At 43.2% G+C, this 22918-nt stretch overlaps 1 protein-coding gene across 1 annotated transcript in view; it reads right to left on the bottom strand.

Moving 5' to 3' along the window:
* EMILIN2 (elastin microfibril interfacer 2) overlaps positions 1-22918 on the bottom strand; it is a 76695-nt gene that overhangs the window by 21054 nt on the left and 32723 nt on the right. Inside the window, exons 3-4 of the mRNA XM_088469638.1 lie at positions 8834-9006; positions 3123-4982 (exon numbers count right to left, since the gene is read on the bottom strand). Of these exons, the coding sequence (XP_088325764.1) occupies positions 3123-4982; positions 8834-9006 (2033 nt within the window). The remainder of the gene's footprint in view (positions 1-3122; positions 4983-8833; positions 9007-22918) is intronic.

Below are 22918 nucleotides of genomic sequence, written 5' to 3'. Positions count from 1 at the left end.
CTCTCTGCCAGCTGTACTTCTGGAACAGAAGATTCCATTACAGTTGTATCACTGAATTGATACAACTGAATAGCAATGTTAACGTTTAGCACTAAATCTATTTGACTGCATGTTTGATAGAAGATGGAGGTATTAGGTGTGTAAGAGGTGTCACTTCTTAATGTTTTGTGCAAGGTACAATACATAATGGGGCTTATTTATTAACCCAAAGTAACATGTGCAAACGTGATGTATCCCATAGCAACCGAGCAGAAATGTACTTTTATTTTCTATAGAGTACTAGACAAATTACATTTATAATCGGCTAGCTTGAACAGCTCATTGCATATTTGTGTATATTACACCCCATTAGGAACTATGCCTTATAGTGTTTCTTTTCATTAATAAGAACTGCTTGTGGAAACATGGTTTGTTAAGTCTGAATTGCATTTAGCTGTCTGTCGAATAAAACATATATAAAAGTCATTTGGGACCATTGATCCTTTTTTATAAAAAAACACACATTACACCACACATAGGGCCTGATACAGAAGTGGACGCACTGCCGATGTCTTACATAGAGGAGCATTTTTTTGCTATCGCGCATGCGGTCTAAGTCACACCGTGTATGCATCCAGATTGTGTCCGTGCAGAGTCGCAGTTATTATTTCAGGCGCAGGCAGCGAGAAGCATTCCTAGCGGTGAAAGGGAGGTGTCTTAGCACACGTGTGTGTTATGGGCGTGTTGGTGAAAGTTTTTGCATACACAGACTTTCCACTGCTCACACAGGAGCCCAAACTCGGGCGGATAAACTGCGACTGATGGTGGCGTCTAAGGGTGTACCAATCAGTATTACTGCAAGCACAAAAAGTGACGCAGCTGCAGGCACTTCTCCGTCCACTTCTGAATCAGACCCATAACCAGTGGCGTAACTAGGGCAGGGCGGGTGGGGTTCGTGCCCTGGGCGCCGTTGGACCAGCGGCGCGGGGGGGGGGGGGGGGCGCCGCCGGCCACGGTACCGGCCCGCCCGCCCTAGTTAGCCAGTGTAGCGCCGACCGCAATGAGTGCGGTCAGCGCTACACATTTACACAGGACCGGCGCTAGGCTTCCAGCGCCGGTCCTGTGCTGCACGCCTGAGCCCGTTCCCTCCCCCAGGAGGCGGGCTCAGGCTGTGCATAACACATGCATCGCCGCCAGCGCTGGCGGCGATGCGTGTGTTAAACAGCAGCCAATGAGAGTCAGATAGACTCTCATTGACTGCTGCAGCACCCACTGCAAGAGCTGGACTTCCGTCCGGCTGCTGCAGTGGGTAATGGGACTGACGTCATGACGTTTGTCCCATAATGCTGAGCGCGCCCGCCCGGGCGGGAGCGGCGTCGCGATCAGGAGCAGAGATTCAGGTAAGTATATTTTTAGATATATATATAATTATTTTTTTTTGTAACCTATCTGCACAACGGGGGAGGGGGGTGGCTACTACCGGTGGGACCTCTACTGGGGGAGGGGTGACTACTACTGGGGGGACCTCTACTGGGGGGACCTCTACTGGGGGAGGGGTGGCTACTACTGGGGGGACCTCTACTGGGGGAGGGGTGGCTACTACTGGGGGGACCTCTACTGGGGGAGGGGTGGCTACTACTGGGGGCACCATTGGGAGCACCTACTCTACTAGGGACTACTACTTGGGGGGGGAACTACCACTGGGGGCATTATGAAAGGGGCCTACTAGAGGCACTGCACTCGGGGGACCACTACTGGGGGCAATAATAGGAAGGGCCACTACAGGGGGCACTGGATAGGGGGGATCACTACAGGGTGCCTGCATAAGGGGACCACTACTGGGAAAACTGCATAGGGGGGACTACTGGAAGGGGCACTATATAAAGGGCACTGCATAGGGGGGGGGGACTACTACTGGGGGCACCATATAAAGGGCACTGCATAAGGGGATACTGCTACTGGGCGCACTGCATTGTGGGGACTGCTACTGGGGGCACTGCATAAGGGGAACACTACGTGGGGCACTGCATTTGGGGGGGCCACTACTGGGGGTACTGTATAAGGGGCACTACTATGGGCCTGCATAAGAGGGACCACAACTGCATACTGGGGGTACTGTATAAGGGGTACTACTGGGGTTAAGGTGCATATGGATAGGAATGTTCAGCGTGAAAATAAAGGGGTGTGTCATGTTGACACGCCCCATTTTTAGGTGACCACGCCCATTTTTCCCCGCGAATATCGGTGTGTTAGGGGGGGGGGGGGCTCCGTTTTCAAATTTGCCCTGGGCTCCAAATACCCTAGTTACGCCACTGCCCATAACGCAGTGAACATTCCAGCACTAACTATGAATGCTCTGGATGTTTTCTCCACATGGATTAATTAAGTCAAACAATTTCAAAGTCTATAAAAGCTATTTCAGGGCTCATATACATGGTCATTTGTCACTATATAATAAATCAGGCATGTAATATATACGCGTATGTAACTGTGTTGAGACAAATCTGAATAAAGCAATGCTTGTTCTGTGGCGGCACTCAGCAATACGCTATACTGACACCTTGTTTTTGGTCTAATTAGTGATTCTTAAAACTAGCTCCAGAAACAGGAAGAAATGAGTGGAATCATTTCAGAAAAGAATAAATTAGCAGAGTGCGGAAGGTGCTATCTATCTTTATCAGCTTGTAACTTTAGGTGAGTAGCGAGCATTGTGTTTGTGTGAAAGGTCACACTACACCCTCTTTGGCCTTATTTATTCAGCATTTGGAGAGTGATACGCTACCTTATTGATATTTCTTTACATTTTTGTAGATAAGCTTTGTAATGAAAGTATATATTCAATACAGATAAGTGCATATTGTTTACTGCTGTCATTTTGTATTAACATTTTATTATTATGCTGCTTATCTGGATTCGGCAATCACACTAGTTCACTAAGTTTTCAAAACAATTTAGCAAAGTTACAAGCCAGAAGTAATAGTCATAGGAGAAAAAATAAAAGGTGTAAAACTTTTAAAATGACTGGAACATATGACTGTGACATAGTAGCATGCTTTTACATCACTTATATTAGCTGTTCTCCCAAAATTTACATAGGTTCTTTCTTTAAGTTATTTAATTTTATTGGTAACGATAATTCCTACCTGCTCCAGGCCGACTCTTGACGAGGTCTTGGAGGTCAGTAGTGATTTTGGTTAACTGAGTTTGGAATACCTGGACAGAATTCTTCAAGCCATAAATGTCATTGGAATGTGACTTTATTGTCCCATTGATGGAGTGTATACAGTTCCATAAACTGGTAACATGTTTGTTAAGCCCATCTTTAATCCTTTGCAGGCTGCCAGAAATTGTGTCCAGCTTTCCACATACATTTTCCAGCTTAGAAACTCTGGTATCAACTTTAGAAATCTCAGTTTGGATTCCCTGAGAATTATCTGTGCATTTCCCTTTGTCAGCAGTTACTTCACGCTTGAGAATGTCAAACTTGTCTTGGAGATTGTTACAACATTTGCCATTTGCAGAAGTGTCTGAGGTAGTAGTAAAAAGTTTTTGAACAACATCTACTTTGGCAGAAAGACCTTTTTGCGTATTACCAACAGTAGAGTTAACTTCTCCTAGCTGTCTTTTAAAGGAGTTTAAGCTATCATTCAAGAGGACCACATTATCTTCAATTTTGTAAAGATCAAATCTAATTATGCCTAGTTCCATTTGCAAGGCTTCCATGTCCAATGTCTTGTTTTGAAGCAACTCAAATTTTTCATTCACTGTGTCAGTAAGCGACTTTAGGAAAAGAGAATTACCCAACTGAGTCTCAACCAATACTTGGTAATTATTGTGGTGTCCATCAGTGTTGCTTAAATAACCATCCTTGCCAAGCAACACTGATTTCAATTCATTGTCCAGTCTTTGTACTGTATCCTTCAGCTCATCTACGTCATGTAGAACAGTGTTAAGCAATGAGCTGCTGGGATCAGGAGTAATACGTGTATTAGTCTGACTATTCTCCAGCAGTTGGAGCCTCAAGTCAATAAGATTGCTCATATCTTCCACACTGTTGTTAATTAGACCTCTCAAAGTGTCCTCAATATAAAAGCAATGCACCTCTGCATTTTTTTCTGTGATGTTAATCCTAAACTCTAATTCATTATATCTATCATTCCAAGACTGGTCTGGTTTGTGGGCGTTTAGAAGTTCCACTTCATTGTCTAATCGGACATTGAGAACCCTATGTGCTTCAGCAATTTTTTCAACCTTTTGCTCCAAGTTCTTCATTCTTGTGTCATAGTCAGCATTTGAACTATTGCCTGGTGCAGCTGGATGCATTTCAGATCGCAACTTGTTTACTTCTTTGCGAAGTTCACTTTCTTTTTCTAGAACTAACTCTTTGACTTCCAAACAACTTTCAGTTTCTTCACATTGTGTTTGAACATTATTTAATTTATACTCACAAGAATTTTTTAGATCGGCCATTTTTCTGTCCAAACCCTCCAGCATCTCATTTCGTAGAGCTTCTAATTTATCATCTAGATACATCTGATTGACATTAACACTGGACATAGTTGCAGTTGGGCCACGTGTCAGCTCTTCAAATTCAATTAAGCGTTCCTCGTATGTATTGATTTTTCTGGTCAATTCATCAATTTGATCAGTTTTGTTCCGTAGTTCCTCTCGGGCACTTGTTAGTTCAGAAATGACATCTTTTAATCCATCCTCTCTCTCGGTACTGCCGGAGAGTCCAGGTACAAAGTATTCTGTGTTACCACCAGTAGCACTGGCTGTTGGTGCCAGGTTGTTGAGCCATGCATTTAGAAATTTACTGGCATCTTCTTGAACAGTTATCCTTAAATTTTCATTTACTCCCGACAAAGAGGTTTGTAGGTCAATGACAGTGTGTGTAAGTCTTAGCATTTCTTCCTCAAGAGTTTGAATCTTTTTTTCCTGTGCTTCATTTAACTCTTGATAGTCTCTTTTGGTGTTCAGGGCCTTTTGTTGTTCATTTGGTTCTGTTGTGAAAGAATAAAAAATGTCCATTAGACATTACAACTAACATCTTCATATTATATCAGTGCAAGTTTGGGCACAAGAACTATAAAGTGTACCAATTTATAAAGTTTAACTTCACTTTCAGCAATTGTTTATCCTCCCAACAGCCTTGTATTTCACTTGCATGCTGGGTACACACTGGCAGGTATATTAGCCGGTCGGCCAATATATCGTATGCCTGTTGGCCAGTGTATACCAGCGATATGCCTATGAACGACGTCGTTCACAGACATATCATGTCGGTTCTGCTGCACAGCCGATGGTAGATATATATCGGTCGATTGTGCTGTGCGTACAGGCGATCAGCCGACTGCCTGTACTCTTGCAGTGGCAGCCGTGGGGACCCCCGGCCAGCAGGACCCGCTAACAGATGGAAGATGATGGTTGATCAGTGTGTATAAACAACCCAGTGCTGTGCAGTCAGGGGAGGCAGAGCCTCCCCTATTATACTCCCTCCCCAATCATACTCCTCGTCATGATCCAGAGTTTTGAAAACAAATAACCTGTGTTTATACATATGCCTCCCCAGCCATTGACCGCACCGCACGTCACTAGAACAACCATCATCTGCAGATATATCTGCTAGGTGTGTACCCAGCTTAAAAAAGACAACAGACAAGCATGGGTCTCTTGTTTCAAACACTAAAGGTGCATACACACACACAACGATTTTTTGAACGATTATCGATAATGATATCATTTATCGTTCAATCATTGGAAAAATCGTTCACTTTCTGAGTTAAAACGATGAACGATTATCGTTCATGCGCGTTCATGTTTGTAGTTCAGTCAGACTGACCAACTCAACGATTTTCAGTAAGGGAATATGCAAAAATGGTTTGTAGTTCAAAAATATCGTTCATTACATTTAGTAAATGAACGATTTTAGTAAACGATTTTCATTCATTTTTCCCTTGAAAAAATGAACGAAAATAGTTTACTAAAATCGTTCATTTACTAAATGGTTGTGTGTGTATGCAGCTTTACAGTTCAATACAGATTTGAGTGCTGTTAGAAAGTTGGGAGGTATCTTCTGTTCACCGCAGCTCTGCATAAAATTAGTGTATGTTTGGAGGGGAGAAGGCTGACTGACAGCCTATCAGTTCACAAGTGCTAGGTACACTCCCGTTGTCACATGACCATGCCCTGTCCCGATTCCTGGATATGAAATGTAGGGAACCGTGCTTTATTTTGTATTGTAGATGTGGTGAAACAAATGAAACACTGTGAGCTGTACTGAATAAGGTTATTGTATGTCATGAAGTGGTACTAATCACAAATTAATAAAATATGAAAATGTAAATGTTCACTCCATCATGATGAATAGCTCTGCAGTCTGTGTGGCAGATTCACAGCTGCGAGCAAAGCACTCACAACTGCGCTGCATGCATGGAGATAAGTGCAGATATTTACCCATATGATTAATTCTCTGTGGCCGCCATCCCCAGCGCATCGCACCACTCCTACATAGTGCAAGAGTGCTGCCAAATTCAGATGGATCTCTGCACACCCACAACTCTGCAGCATAACTAGCAGGTCTGAATACACTCCTATAACATACCCTCGCCCATCTTAGCCTACATACCAAAGTCTCATTGCTGCTCAGTAATACCCCCTCAGCCGCAAGTGGTGATGCTTTTGTGTCACATAGGACTCTAAATTACCTGTAGCTGCTCAGCCCATGTGTGAAGATGTCTTATCAGTTAATCTAGCTATGCTGGCAACTAGTGAGACCATGTGCTGACTCCTAGCAATCTGTCCTGCATCTGTCTATCAGAAGTGCTGACCCCAGCCTTATCTCCCCAACATAAGGGTTTATTGGCCAGTTTGTTTAGTTAGACCATTTCCAGTCTGCCCAATGCTTTCCTACACTGAATCAAGTAAAAATCTTTATTCTAAAGTTAGAACTTTACTAAAACCAGATGTTTACTGTAGTGTTTGTTTAGTGTTTTAAGATCAACAAAGATACACAATGCTTGCTGGCAAGCAGTGGATACACTGCATTAGTCAATGAAAAGATTGTATAACAGATTTATTTTTCTGAACCTGATATAGTCTCCATCTCTACGATGTTCTACGGATGTATTGGGGGGCGGGGGCAAGCAGGCTTGTTTGATTGGCTTTAGGGCACTTTGTCATTCAGTTATATACCCCTGTATTTACAGTAAGACACATAGGGGCAGATGTATGAAGCTCTGGAAAGTGATAAAGTGCAGAGTGATAAACGACCAACCAATCAGCTCCCAACTGTCATTTTTCAAACACATCCTGTAACATGACTGTTAGGAGTTGAGTGGCTGGTCATTTATCTCTCTCCACTTTATCACTTTCCAGAGCTTCATACATCTTCCCCAAATACTGCTTAGCATGCCATACCCGGGACTCAAATTGTCAATCTCAAGTACGACAGTCAGACACCTAACACATGTCGCTATTTGCTCTTGCATAGGAAGCTTGTGAGTCTAAGTATATGAAGCTAGTTGTAATTGTTAAACTTGCCAAGCTGCAATGTTTTAAACTGACAATTACAACTAGCTTTATATAGTTGGATTGGCTTCCAATGCACAAGCAAATAGTTATGTGGCTGACTGTAGCATGTGAGTTTGTGAGTTCAAGTCCCCTGAGTGAAATGCTGTTTTAAATACAGGGGGATGTAACTGAAAGTTATTATTGATAAGGTGCACAGAAATCACACTATGACTGATAGCTCACAAGGTAAGTATATGAATATGGTGTAGAATGTTTGATGTTCATCCCTTGCTTGGAATGTTGTTAAGTTGCTAGTTTCTAGACCCATCAGAAACCATTGATGTTCCTGAATCAATGTTTAGGAATAAACAATGTTTTATGACCTGTTTTCTTTCTTTGTCTGTCCCTACTTGTGGGTATCTTGGGAGTGGATAGGGCCAATATAGAGCAATTCTTATTAATTCACATTATTTTGTATCAGAGCCCTCCCTATATACATATATGGAAACTCCCCCTTGCAAATTCTGTGTTTGCCCCTGTAAACCATTATGGAGCTGATCTGATTGGTTTCTGTTACTAGCTATGTATATCAGAAGACAAGTTGAAGTGCATGGAGAAGTTTGATTAGAGCATGTTGAAGAAGCTGTGGCACTGCTGATGTGACAATGACATGCCCTTTCAGTAGCATACACATGAGCCATATTAGTTTTTCATTTCAACAGTGTAAGAAAGCTGCTAAATTCGGACCTCTGGGGGCAGAAATCCCTTTGACTTTATTAGTTAAGGTAACTAATTTCCTCCGAATGAGTAAGGAGATTTAAGGTTTCCTAGCAAACAGGGGCAGAACATGGCATTGCTGTACCCCTAGGCAAAATTTGAGCTAAAGCCTGGCTAGCATGGCTCATGCTCTGGTCTTCTGAACATCCTCGTGCATCAACTCATGTGCAGGTCAGCCCCAGGTTGCAGTATATCTTTGTGTTTGCATTCAAGAAAAATACTCAAGCTTTAGGATGTTCCATCTCTAAACCTGTCCTCAAAACTAAAATCCCTCTACTCCCTTACCCCAGAACAACCTGCATTTGCTCCTAACTAAATGATGTTCTATTGCCTTCTAGATTTATATTATGCCTCCTCACTAACAAAACAGATTTTCTCATTATAAAGCTCTTATTTCAGCATTTTAGCTGAGAACACTTCCTGGGATGGTAACGCCCTGTGTATGTTATTATGGGAATGAATCTTAAGGGTATATTTCTATACATATACAGTATATCACCTTACGATTATTTTATAACCACCACAATAACCTTGGGGAAAAAAAAATAAAAAAAGTTATTCTCACCTGTTTCTTTCTTTTCCCCGCTTGGTCGAGGTGTCTGCACTGCTATTTGCTTTGCCTTGTCAGCTGGTCCCTCCTTGCAATCAACACCCCTAAAACCAGGGCAGCACCTCCACTCCAGTTCTGTAACAACTTTGTAGGAGGTTACGTACCTAGGTCTGAAGTTCACTTTATAACTGTAAGTGAATAGTAAAGAATTATATGTATGTTTTCTAGTTCATCAGAAATCAATTTAACAACTAAAATAATCATAACAAATCCCCCCACAAAATAAACAAGTAACTTTATTAAGTCATAATATTTCAAAGAACCTTGCGACTTAAACCCAAGGTTTTGTAGGAGCTTTGAACACTGAATGGGTGACAATTCAGAGTGTGTCTTTTTTCCTGTGGAGTTGCATTAGTTGCCACGGGCTGACATGGAGAAGCAACCCCCCGACTGAAGCTACATCTCTCTCATGGGATGACCAGAGAGTGTAGAACAGGTCTATGAGGTCACATAAAAGGCAAAACCAGGTTGGTTTTGCCTTTTAAATGATTGCCCATTTAAAACATCTGGCAGACTTGCCAGCAACCTGCCGATGCCTGCAGTTTGCAAGTTATTACGGTACATTTATCCCTATGGGTCATACTGCAACACCAAAACTTAGAGAAAGACCTCCAAGTCTTGTCATCACACTTCAGGTTCAAAAGCTCAACATCGAGTGAAGAAAGCCATCAGGATAGCTTGAATAATCATTATATAGGCATACATGCACTACAGATTTTGAAAGTATGGTCCTTCTATACTTTTTCTAAATGGGAAAAATAATATTGTCCTATTTAGAGAGCTAGTGATGTGCACCCAAATAAGAATGGTAGTGGCTATTTATTTATAGCTATTTCCATATGGAAGACAGAGAACATGTGTATTAGTGAAGTAGTACATGCAATACATATTACATTGGGTCAAGGCATTAACAACAATTCTTTTTTAAACATGTCACAGAATAAAATTGACTTGCATGTAATTTCCTTTTACGGACACGTTACTAAACAAAACTGGGTGAAGTTGCTTCCCCTGCTATTTCTTACTATAACTCCTCTGCCAAAAACAAGCTGTACCTATTTTTAACCAAAGAACAAAACATTTGTAAGATCATCCGGTTTTACATTCTTTCCTCACTAATGCCAAGAATATATGTTTGTAAATTAATTGTAATCACCGCTGTGTATCTGAGGAAATGTTTATCTTGCTTTTCAGGAGATCTACATTGCCATGGAGAAAATAAACTCTTATGAATTATGCCATTGTAATAGAATCAAATGAATAAAATGAGGCACAAAATTAGAAACTTTACAACTAATTGTGTCCTATGACAACCGGGCAAAAACAGGAAATGAAAACATTGAAATCTGTCCACAAGGAGATGACAAAGAAGAAAACAAAAAAACAAAAAAGATCTAATTATTCCAAACAGAAAAGTACACAGTCCTGTCTGTGTATACATGTGTACAGAAGGAATCAGTATGATTTACCGCCTGTCATTTGTACCTTGCCGGGATTAGACAGTCGGGAAGCCAGTGGTCGGCATTGCGACCGTCGGCTTCCTGACTGCATCCTGTACAGGAGGTCAGCTTTGGCAAAGTAAACTGGGTTTAAAGGAAGAAAAAAATACCTTAGACAGTACTGACTTTAGAACCTCATTCTTTCCTTTGCAACTATCCTATTTCAGGGTATAAGTATCAGTTTCATATTAATCTTATCAGCAACATATATAAAGGTTTGGGTGGTTTTTGTGTCTAGAAATATTAAGAACTTTTCTATCCTGTAAAACTGGAGGTCTATTAGGGTGTGTGGAAAAACATAGTGACCACCATGTTTGTGTCAAACGTAATGTTGTTAAAACTGGTAAAATATAGGCATTATAGAGGTATTAACCTGTTAACACAGAAACTTTAGTAATTTCTAAATATAAATGTCTAGTGCCAAATCTGACAGTCCTAGGAAACCCACACGGAATCACTACTCATATTATACACATGGTTGCTTAAGAAAACACTAATAAGATGAAAGAATAGTAATAAAAACTCTGTGTAATGTGATACCCAATAGATATCTACATTCATTTCCAGGAGGGGCATCTAAGTGCGACATGTCGAACATTCACCAGATCATGTCATGCTCACTACATTTTATTATAGCAGGCTTATTTCTATTTGAATTACTCCTTTGCGATACATATTATGTTATGGAGTCTGGAAAGTAAGAAAGTATATGAATAAATGCATAAAAAGTGAAACTGTACTGTGCATCAATAATGAAACATGGGGACAATTTAATGGACCAAAACCTGGAACATTTGGCAGCCAAGGCCATTACACTCTGATAGGTTGTAAGTGCCAAAGGTACAAGGCAAAAATAAACTAAGACTGTATACTTGCTTTTCTATAGTAGTTAATCTTTCTAGTTTTATATTGTTATTATGGGAATAGTGACTACATGTTTCACTCTGATTATATAATTGCCTTTTGCTACTGAAAGCAGAATTGCCCTGGGAAATTATGTGTAGAAAAAGCAATGAATGTGATTTATTTCATACAGGCACAAGTTGGAAACTTTACTAAGAAATACAAATATTTATGTGAGTTCAGGAATTTACTAAACTATGTCCAGAGTACCAGAGCAGCCATTACACATAGTTTATAAAGCAGGTAATTGATATATGACAAAATGTCTTAGTAGTGTTTAAAACAATTAAGCCATTGTTACAGGAGTATTTAAATATGCAATATATTTACTAAATTAGGTTATGCTAATACCACACACAATGCAGGTTTTAATAAATAGCAAAGTGCGGACATAAAGCAACATGCTCATAAATCAAACGGGTTGTCTTTTCGATACATTAGGCCAGTGAGTAACAGACTTCAAACAATCACTTACTGCACCAGCCCCTGCCTGCTTTGTAGTTATATTTGTTAGTTACAGCTTGCAACAATTGTTTGAAAAGCCTGATGTTATTATAGACATACCACCCAACATTTAGGATTTTGGAATCATGACCGGTGGAGTAGTTGCAACACACATGGCCCCTAGTATGTACATCCACACCCCTGGTCTGCATTTAATAATAAATAAATAAAAAAAATCTACAGATGTGTCGTCATACAACTACCCTCAATATGCCATGCAGTGCGACTTGCCTGGCGTGAGTGAGCCGCCAGGTCTCATGCTACCCTGCTAGGATCTGGCCTTTTTATTTTGCCAAAAATGCATCTAAATTGCAATGTGATGTGATTAGGATGCACGAGCAGACAGTGCATATTAATTTGATATGTGACAATTGTATATCAGTGTGCACGTGAGTCTGTATATGAACCACAACAGAACTTGGAATGAAAAAAGCTGCGGCCGCTTCCTTGTAGCACTTCAGATTCGGATTCAGGGCCTGATTCAGAGCCGCTCGTAAGCGGCCGCTCGTTCGCTCCAAGCGATGTTCGCACATCTGCGCATGCGTCGTAATGCACATGCGCCAACCAGTCAGTGCGGTCGGAAATCGTGTGTTCGCAAAATAGCGAGTGCCTGCTAATTTGAGTGACAGTATGAGGCGTTTGTGGGTGGTAACAGGGGAAGGTGCTTGAAAACGGGAGGGGAGATCCGAACGCAGGCGTGCCAAATGGTCAAAACGGGCGTTTTAAGGGTGTGCATAATTAACAAAGCAGCGTCATCGGCCACGTCACTTGGTTGTCTCTTAGCCTGAACTGTTCGCATGATTGCGGTAGGAAAATCCAACCACAAGCACTGCAAGCAGTTCAGACGCCTTTCGATGTACTCGATTAATCTAATAAATAGCGGAGATGACGTAGGATGCGAGCGGCCAGGGGGCATCTTCACAAAATAGCAAGCGCATGTTTCGTTCGCTCGCTCAGACATAGAGGCGTCAACAGATCGCAAAGACCGAGCGCTTAATTTAAATAGCCGGCCCCTTTTTCTGAACGAGCAAGCGCAAATAGCGTCCGGCTCTGAATCAGGCCCTCAGTCACACACAGATAAAAAGAGTCACGTATCAAATGAATCAGCACAATCTATTGGTGTGTCCTAGTCACATCACATTTCGACTCAGACGCATTTTCAACAAAAACAGATGTAAAAAAGTATCATGGGACCTGGTGCGCCAAGAGGGGCTTTTTAGCACAACTGCAGCAAAGATGTATAAGGACACCTCTGTACTTTATTGCCAGACGAAGTGATGGCATCTGACTTCAGTGCCCATGGCAGTGACATACCTCCCAACCACCCAGAAATCGGGATGATCACAAGACAGTCACCTCAAATCTGTACTGTCTTGTCAAAATCCGGATAGTTGGGAATCAAGGATATGTGTCATTTTCTTTGATTGAATGTAATTGTTATTGAGATTAAGAGTAATGTTTGACCCTTTTGGAGTTTAGAGGGTCACCCAAGTGGCCCCTAAAGCATTACATATTGCTCATCGCTATCATCAAACTCACAGAGGGACTTGGACATGCAAAAATGCAATCTATTAAATTGGCACAGTGTGTCCTCTGCATTTGAGCCTTGTAATTCAAGTTTAAAGTGCTGCACTGAATGATATCTTATTTGTGTTTTACCACTGAATGTTGCATTATTTGTATATGTACATTCTCTATAATTATCCCACTTCTGGGAGTTATTATTATCTATTATATGTATTTTTATAAAATGGTTATTTATAAGTCATTTGGGGGTCTATTTACTAAGCAGTGTTAGGAGACAGAGTGAAAAGTGATAAGAAAGTGATAAGGTACCAGCCAATCAGCTCCCAACTGTCATTTTCAAACACAGCCTGTGAGATGACAGTTGGGAGCTGATTGGCTGGCACCTTATCACTTTTCACTCTGTCTCCTAACACTGCTTAGTAAATAGACCCCTTGGTGTGTTAAGTATCTAAGCGCTACCTGGTTTTTCTTCCTAGGTCAACTCTAACCTTCCTCCCTTCCCCTAAAAATAAAAAGCAGCCACACATTACCAAACACACATAGAGACCAGGCAGTCCCCTAAAATTGAATGAAATATTTAATACATTTACCCTGTAAAACAATGAACCTATCAACAGTTTAGAAACTCAGTTTCATGAAATAAAATTAAGCTCAATTTGATTTTAATCCATTTCAGTAAAGCAATTACAGAAACTAATCTGAATTTAATGAGCTGTTTGGGAATTGTAAAATGTGCCATTTTGCATCATCCCCTATAATACACAAGATTTCAGAAGTTCTAGTTACGTAATAACTACTTTAGATCCCATAATTTATACAGATATTAGCAGGCTTTTTTGCCTATATTAGCATGGGATGTAGTTAAATTGCCGGCGGACGGGATGCCGGGCGCCGAAATAACGACGCTGGAATCCTGTTGCCAGGCAAAATGCTGATGCCAATATCCTGACGGAGATTAGGATACCGGCAACTGTATTCCGCAAGCACCGGAATCACGAACTTACGGACCCCGGTAAGTATCGCAGTTTCCCTGGTTATAGGGGGTTTAGGTCTAGACACCCCAGGGGGGAGATTAGGGTTAGGCACCCACCGGGGAGGGTTAGTCTACGGGGAGAGGGGGTTTAGGGTAAGGCACCCCCCGGGAGGGCTAGGTACCACCGGGGGGGAGGTTAGCATTAGGCACTAGAGGGGGGGAAGGTTAGGGTTAGGCACCAAAGATGGAGGGTTAGGGTTAAGGGAGGAGAGGGGTAGGGATAGTATACTTACCATCCTTGACGGGATCTCCTGCGCTCGGGCTTCCGGAATCGGGATTTGAACCGGGGGCTATTCAGCCGCCAGTATTTCATACCCATTCCATTAGCGTCACTTGTATTTTATAGCACACAAGCCAAAATCTGTAGTGCTATATCTTTATTTCCAAGAGAACACCAACCTGACACCCAGAGCAGTCTTAACAGCAGTGTAGACCCTGGGCAAAGCAGTGCACTGGGACCCCTACCCACCTATTCACGGGAAAAAATACATAAACAGTCAATAAACTTAAACCTTTAGTTTTATTGGTACTTTAAACAAAATCAGTGTATAAACATAAAAAGTAATGTAAAGAGAGGATTACTGACTACACTTCCCTCTTCTCTTCTCCAGTTTGAAGTGCAGTTCCTGCTCTGCACTGCAGCTGTGTTTAAAGTATGGGATGCCGTCTGAGTGGGGGGGGGGATGTACCCCCTGTGCCCCCTTAATTCGACTCTGTGGCTGCAGGCTGAGAAGCAGGAAGAGAATGCTGCCTGGCTGCTTTGATTGTGTGTAATTCGCAATCAGTGGTCGGGGAGCTTATTTCTCTGCTTGCCCCTCAGCTGGCTGCCCTATGACAGAGCGAGCAGCCACACACTCCATGTAGATACCCTCCAGCCCAGCCCGCCCCTGCTCAAAGGCCCCAAGAATTGTGGGGCCCTGGGCAGCTGCACTGTGTGCCCATATGTTAAGATGGCCCTGCTGACACCTTCAACATACTGGTGTGCTGTTTTAATGCAAAATTTTCAATACAAGCCTTTCCGATAATCATTTCTCACTTACTGCGGGCTGTACAAAAATAACAATGCCAACAAACAGCAACAAGTAGGAAAAAAAAAAAAAAAAGTTAATTTGATACCAGAAAAAGTACTAAGTATGGAATATAAACTGTTCTGTCGGGGAAAGAATTAGCTGTGTTATACCATGATTCCTATGTAATGCTAAACATCTGGAATATATTTGCAGTTCTATATTTTAAGTATATAGCTTTTCGAAAAATATATCCAATTAATCAGAACTGCAAAGGATTCTGTCTTCTACTAGGCTTATTTACAGATGATGACAATTTAAGATCACTGAAACAACAGTACACAATTATCCTGGTGTCTAGAAAAGGAAATGAGACTAGAAAAAGAATGTTAATGTAAAATATCACAGGTCAAGTAACACCACTGTCCTAATGGTGCAGCCGGGTTGTAGTCAGGAAGCAGACGGTCTAAATGCCGACCGCTGGCATCGAAAACCCGACGCCTGTCATTAGACCTACGGCCGGAGCCCGACACCCGGCATACCGAATGAAGGTAAGCTGGGCGCCAGACGAAGACAGCCACTCTGGAGGGTTAGGTTTTAGAGCTCCCGGGGGGACTTAGGGTTAGGCACCCCCCCGGGAGATTTAGGGTTAGGCTAGGGGAAGGGGGGGTTAGGGTTAGGCACCCCCGGGGGGAGGTTAGGGTTAGGCACCCCTCCGTGAGACTTAGGTTTAAGCTGCAGGGAAGGGGGGGGGGGGTTAAGTTTAGGCACTAGGGGGGGGAGGTTAGGGTTAGGCACCCCCTAAGGGAGGGTTAGGGTTGGGAATTAGGTTAGCGATACTTACCTTAATTAGCGATCGGGATCTTCACCCCTGCCAGGCTTCCGCTGTTGGGATAATACCTACTACACCCGTGCAGCCGCACTATCGTTTTACAATTTTGTCATGAATTACCTTTTGTCAACAGTATATTTAATCTACGAAGTATATGGACAAGTAGCAGGTAACAATTCATTTTGTACACTAACAGAAATAATTAGGTGCCCAAAATTGGTAAATTAGTCACAAAATCAATTTTGTGGTAGCTAAAACAGTTTTCTGAAATAACATAGGGGGTCATTCAGACACGTTCGCGAGCAAAGGATGCTCGCAAACGGGTCGATGTTGCCCCACTGCGCATGCGCACGACGGAGGGAGCTCCGTCGTGCGCATGCGCGAGACCCGGACAGCGACAGCCAAGCTGTCGCTCCGGGTCTCGCACCAAAGGGGGCGTGCTGTCGATGTTGATTGACAGCACGCCCCCTTTGGTGGGCGTGCTGGGGGCGTGCCTGCCATACGGAGGCGTTCTCATGGGAACACCTACCGTCTGAAGCCGGCCCCACTGACATCACTAGTGATGTCAGTGGGAGTGATTTTGGCTCTGATAGAGCCAAAATCACTCCTGGGCTTGCGGCAGCGAGACCCTACCGCAGGGTCTCCGTCGCAAGCCCGATGGTCGCGATGGTCAAGACCATCGCGACCATCATCATGGACGCTCGCTATAGCTGTGGGTGGTAACCCACAGCTATGCGAGCGTCCATGAGGACGCTCCAAAAAAAGGTAGGAGGGCCCTGATTCAGAGCGAGCGCTCTGGTCAGAGCGTTCAGCTCTGAATCAGGCCCATAATTTTAAAAGTTCTATTTTGCACCATAAATTAATCTGTTAAAGTTTTTATCACTGATCATTACAGAAAAAATAAATAAGTGTAATATACACTTATATACACAAAGTCAACATTGTTCACTAATTTCAGACATCAATAACACAATAATTTTGTTCTTCAATTTTTTAGGGATTTTTACATAATGGATTTTATTTACACAAAATATAGAATATTGCAAAAAAAAAAAAATTTATTAGCAGAAATTCAATAAATCCAATAAGCCAGTCAAGAATGAGAATCAGTTGATGGTCATTTACTGTATGTAACGCACCGTGCGCTGCGGCATAAAGAATAGTAGGGTCACACCCCTTGATGATGTACGAGTGAGTGTGAAAACTTGGGTATGTGGAGAAGGATTTTGCAACATATAAGGGGCATATTCAATTGGGTGCAAGGTTTAGCGATGTAAAAAACCTTTCGCCCAATTCTGGAATACTGCGGGTTCCGGAGCGGGCATACTCACGGTATTCCAAAATTGGATGTGAGGTTTTTTATCTAATTTTAAAAAAGTGGTCGCGGGGTTTTCAGCTCTGAAAACCCAGCGCCGTGTAAACAAACAAAAAAAAAACATTTTGCACTTACCTTCCCGGGGGTCTCCACGGCTCCCGGTGGCCTCCCCTGTATCTTCTCACTCTAGAGGGGGCTGCTGGGAGATGTAGTTCTCCCAGCACAAATTCCAGGGGGGGGGCACACAGACACTGGGGGGGCCACACACCCTGCTACACAGAAGACCTGACTTCTGACACTGGATGAAGAAGATAGCGCTGCTGAAGGTAAGTATTTAACTACTAAATTAAGCTAATTGGAAACTTTCAATTGCTTAATAAGTCCACAAGGGGGGGTTACCGGCAGCTGCCAGAGCAAGTTCCGCTGATTTTTCCTAAAATTATCGATTTTAGGAAAAATCACATTTGCTCTGGAGGTGCGAGAATTAAAACCTCCCAGCGCGTAAAAAAAAAAACGCACCTATTTGAATAACAAATAACAGGCACCTGCAGGAAAAGCCTCGTAGATAGTTTTTTGGCAATTCCTGCACATAATTGAATATGCCCCTAAGTGTTTAAAAAGTTTGACTTATGTGTCTGATGGGGTCCTGACTTCTAAGTTTGTGTCTAATGCTGGCCATACACTAGTACCACCAGCATAAGATAAGATTCATCTTGCGATTTCCCTTGAACTCCCCGGCAGTCCCGGCCACACGATGGACACACGATGTACATACGATCTCATGATATGATCGATCTGCAGTTTAAGAGGGAAGGTCATTGAAAGAACATACACGTCTTCAAAATGTCACTGAAATAACGCCGGTCGGATGCACGATGCATCGCATGCACAAATAGACGGCACGATCTGCATACGATAATAGATATGATGGGCTGCACATCTTAAGAGCTGCGGGAGCGTGCAACGGATCGTATCCTACCTAAATAGTACACGATGTCCGCATGATTCATCGTACGACGTGTCGAAAATCGGGCAATCGGCCTGAAATCGCACTAGTGTATGGCCAGCATAACTCTGATTTCAGTGACAGACTCTAGTATGTTACTGCCAACATTTATTTTGTTCAACCAATGTGCTCATTCATTTCATCACTGTTATCTGGACGTTGCCAGACTGGCTGCATCTGTACTTCATCTATTTTACTGTAACTAAACTACATGTGTAGGGACACCAGTTTGCTGATTTGATCCACATGGTGTGACACAGTGGAACTATGAGGAAGGAGATAAGAGTCATACATGACCACCACCCACACAGGCAACACAGGATTACAATTACATTGAGTAGCTTTACACTATTACACCTCCAGCCTTGGGAAATGACATCAATATCTAGAATTAAGAGAGGTTATGTTTAAGAATTATATTAGTCACTATTACATACATTCTTCTATAACTCCACGTTATGCGTTTTTTAATTTGTTTCATGAATGGGAGCCACAAAGCCCATTTAGGTATAGGCATAGTTTCCTATTCTTTAGGAATACTGTTACTGTACACTGCTGAGTGCACTATTTGTACAGACTGAGGGGTCAGTGTCAGCTTTCCTCTGCACATCATTACTACCTGTAAGCTTGCCAACTCTCCCTGATTGTTAGAGAGACTCCCTGAAATAGCAACAAACTCCCTGAAGAGTCTAGTAATCTCCCTGATTGTACATTATCCCCATTATGTAGTGGTTATATACTTGGGAAAAAAATAAAAATCAGAGATATTATCAGAGCCACCTCAAATTTAATATATCCAAAACAGAAATAATTATAATTCCACCGGCCAATAGTAGTTACCAACCTGATATCTCTATTACTGTTGACAACTCGACAATCAGCCCCACCCCACAAGCTCGCTGCCTAGTTATCATCCTTGACTCTGAACTGTCTTTTGTTCCCCACATTCAATCTGTCTCTAAATCCTGTTACATACATCTAAAAAAACATAGCCAAAATTCGACCATATCTTACGCAAGACACTGCAAAAACTCTAAAACACGCACTCATAATTTCCCACATTGACTATTGCAATAGTCTCCTTATTGGTCTTCCCAAAAATAGGCTCTCCCCACTACAGTCCATTTTGAATGCAGCTGCGAGGTTGATCTTTCTCACCAAACGTTCAGTGTCTGCTGATCCACTCTGTCAATCCCTCCATTGGCTGCCGGTCTACTACCGTATTCAATTTAAAATACTTACACTCACACATAAAGCTATTAACCAATCCACACCAACATACATCAAGATCTGCGTCTCTCATCCCCGCGCATTATTTGTTCCCATGCACAGTTACAGGACTTTTTTCGGGCTGCACCCACTCTGTGGAATGCCCTCCCACGCACAATAAGACTTTCCACTAGTTTCCAAACATTCAAAGGTTCTCTGAAAACTCACCTCTTCAGACAAGCTTATCACATTCCAGGACCGCCCACCTAACCTTTTATAGCTCCCTATCGAACTCTCTTCTTATAGTAAACACCAGTGGCATAACTAGGGCAAGACGAGCAGGGTGCGTGCCCTGGGCGCCGTGGGACCAGCGGCGTGGGGGGGCGCTGCCGGCCACGATCAGGCCCGCCCTAGTTAGCCACCAGTGTAGCACCGACCGCAGTGAGTGCGGTCAGCGCTACACATTTACACAGGACCGGTGCTAGGCTTCCAGCGCCGGTCCTGTGCTGCACACCTGAGCCCGTTCCCTCCCCCTGAGCGCTTGCCCAATAGCGCCAGGAAGCGGGCTCAGGCTGTGCATAACACACGCATCGCCGCCAGCGCTGGCAGCGATGCGTGTGTTAAACAGCAGCCAATGAGAGTCAGATAGACTCTCATTGACTGCTGCAGCACCCACTGCAAGAGTCGGACTTCCGTCCAGCTCCTGCAGTGGGTAATGGGACAGACGTCATGACATCATGACGTCTCTCCCATTATGCTGAGCGCGCCAGCTCGGGAGGACTGGCGGGAGCTGGCGGCGGCGGGAGCGGTGTCGTGGTCCGGAGCAGCAGCGTGGATTCAGGTAAGTATGTTTTTATATATATTTTTTTTAAAACCTGTCAGCACTACTGGGGGCACAACGGGGGAGGGGGGTGGCTACTACTGGGGGCACCATTATTGGGAGGACCTCTACTGGGGGGGCTATTACAGGGGGCACTTAATCGGGAGGGGGAACCTCAACTGGGGACCACTACTTGGGGGGGGGGAACTACTACTGGGGGCATTATAAAAGGGGCCTACTACTAGGGGCACTGCACTGGGGGGACACAACTGGGGGCAATAACAGGAAGGACCACTACAGGGACCACTGGATAGGGGGGGGTCACTACTGGAGGCCTGCATCAGGGGGACCACTACTGGGAGCACTGCATGGAAGGGGGGGGGGGGGGACTACTGCTGGGGGCACTATATAAGGGGCTTACTGCTAGGGGCACTGCGGGGATCACTACTGGGTGCCTGCATAAGGGGGACCACTACTGGGAAAACTGCATGGGGGGGGGGGGGGGACTACTGCTGGGGGCACTATATAAAGGGCACTGCATGGGGGGGGGACTACTACTGGGGGCACTATATAAAGGGCACTGCATAAGGGGATACTGTACTGGGCACACTGCATTGTGGGGACTGCTACTGGGGGCACTGCATAAGGGGGAACACTACATAGGGCACTGCATTTGGGGGGACCACTACTGGGGGCACTGAGTAAGGGGAACTAATTGGGGGCTGTATAAGGTGGACCACTACTGGGGATACTGTATAAGGGGCACTACTATGGGCCTGCATAAGAGGGACCACAACCGCATACTGGGAGTACTGTATAAGGGGTACTACTGGGGTTAAGGTGCATATAGATAGGAATGTTCAGCGTGAAAATAAAGGGGTCATGTTGACACGCCCCATTTTTAAGTGACCACGCCCATTTTTTTTCTGCACGCGCACATATCGGGATTTGGGGGGGGGGGGGCTCCCTTGTCAAATTTGCCCTGGGCTCCAAATACCCTAGTTATGCCACTGGTAAACACCTATTACATCTTCTCTTTCTTCGATTTAACATCCTCCTAACCCTAGGCCAACTTTCCAGTGTGATTGGATTATACAGCCCACCAAGAACATCTGCAATCGGGCTGGACCAATTTTCAATATATAGCACCTCTCCTTATGTATCAATACCTATTTCCCTATAGATTGTAAGCTTGCGAGCAGGGCCCTCTTACCCTTATGTATGTCATGTATGTATATATGTATGTATGTCTTTTACAACCCAGTATAATGTTAATTCAAATTGTAAAGCGCGACGGAATTTGCTGCGCTATATAAGAAACTGTTAATAAATAAATAGATATATACATTCAAATGGTATAATCAGTGCCATTTCCCTGCATTGTTTATAAGGCACAATTATCCATATGGCTACATGTATTTTCATATAAGGTTTCTCATATGGAACCCCTTGTAAAACGTTGTCTCATCTGCACGAAAGCTCATATCAGGGCCGTAACTAGGGTAGTGCGACCTTTGCCATGGCACAGAGCACCGTAGGACAGGAGGTGCTATTTGGGCCTGTCAATTTCTTCTTTTATCCCCAGCATCTCCTGGCTACTCCAGGAGTACCCTTATCCCTTCCCTGGTCCTTCCCCATGAGGCCATGGCCCTTTTTTAGGTGCACTATCTTATGTCCATATTTATAAAATGCTCTCTGTGGCACAGGGCACCAAAAAAATCTAGTTACGACTCTGGCTCATTACTTATTTACCGAGCTGTACAGACATACTGTTACTTACATGTATAAAGTAAACTACATAAATCAATAGGTGTCGTCTACAACACTGTAGATATGAGCTATTTTGCTTTGATTGTGTTCATGCATGAAAGATTCCATGCTTATACAACTTTGATAATTTTTTCTGTGAACAAGGTTTTCTATTTATACAGCTGTACGTAACATGATGGCAACGCATCACGAACACAACAGTAATGGTTATCAAGCTATTCTGAAAGGGTCACTATTATTTCATGACAACACGCCAATTGATACCATAAGCATCCTCGACCTCTGGATTATATCTGATGATCCTTGGAATGCTGGAAATGTGAGTGATCCGCCTTTTGCACACTAAGCTATGAACTTTCAGTCCTAAATGTTAAGATGCTGGGTCTTGTTTGCTTAAATCTATAAGTATGACATTCGGTGCCGTTTGCTTATAACTCATTATTTATTTGAGGAACTACTTCATAGGCAGAAATTCAAACTGGTGGCAAAATTAGGTTGAGAACAGCAGCTGGTAGCTACTGTATTACACCAATTTTTTCTTTTAAGGGTCTATTTTTTTTATCAATTGTTTTTCAAAGACTGGAGGATCTAACAAATAGGACAACTCCAAAATAA

The sequence above is a fragment of the Taudactylus pleione genome, unplaced genomic scaffold (assembly GCF_031769625.1).
Source record: "Taudactylus pleione unplaced genomic scaffold, aTauple2 ptg000093l, whole genome shotgun sequence".
NCBI classification, from domain to species: Eukaryota; Metazoa; Chordata; class Amphibia; order Anura; family Myobatrachidae; genus Taudactylus; species Taudactylus pleione.
Note: the sequence above shows the minus strand (reverse complement) of the source record. Positions and strands in the feature narration are given on the sequence as shown.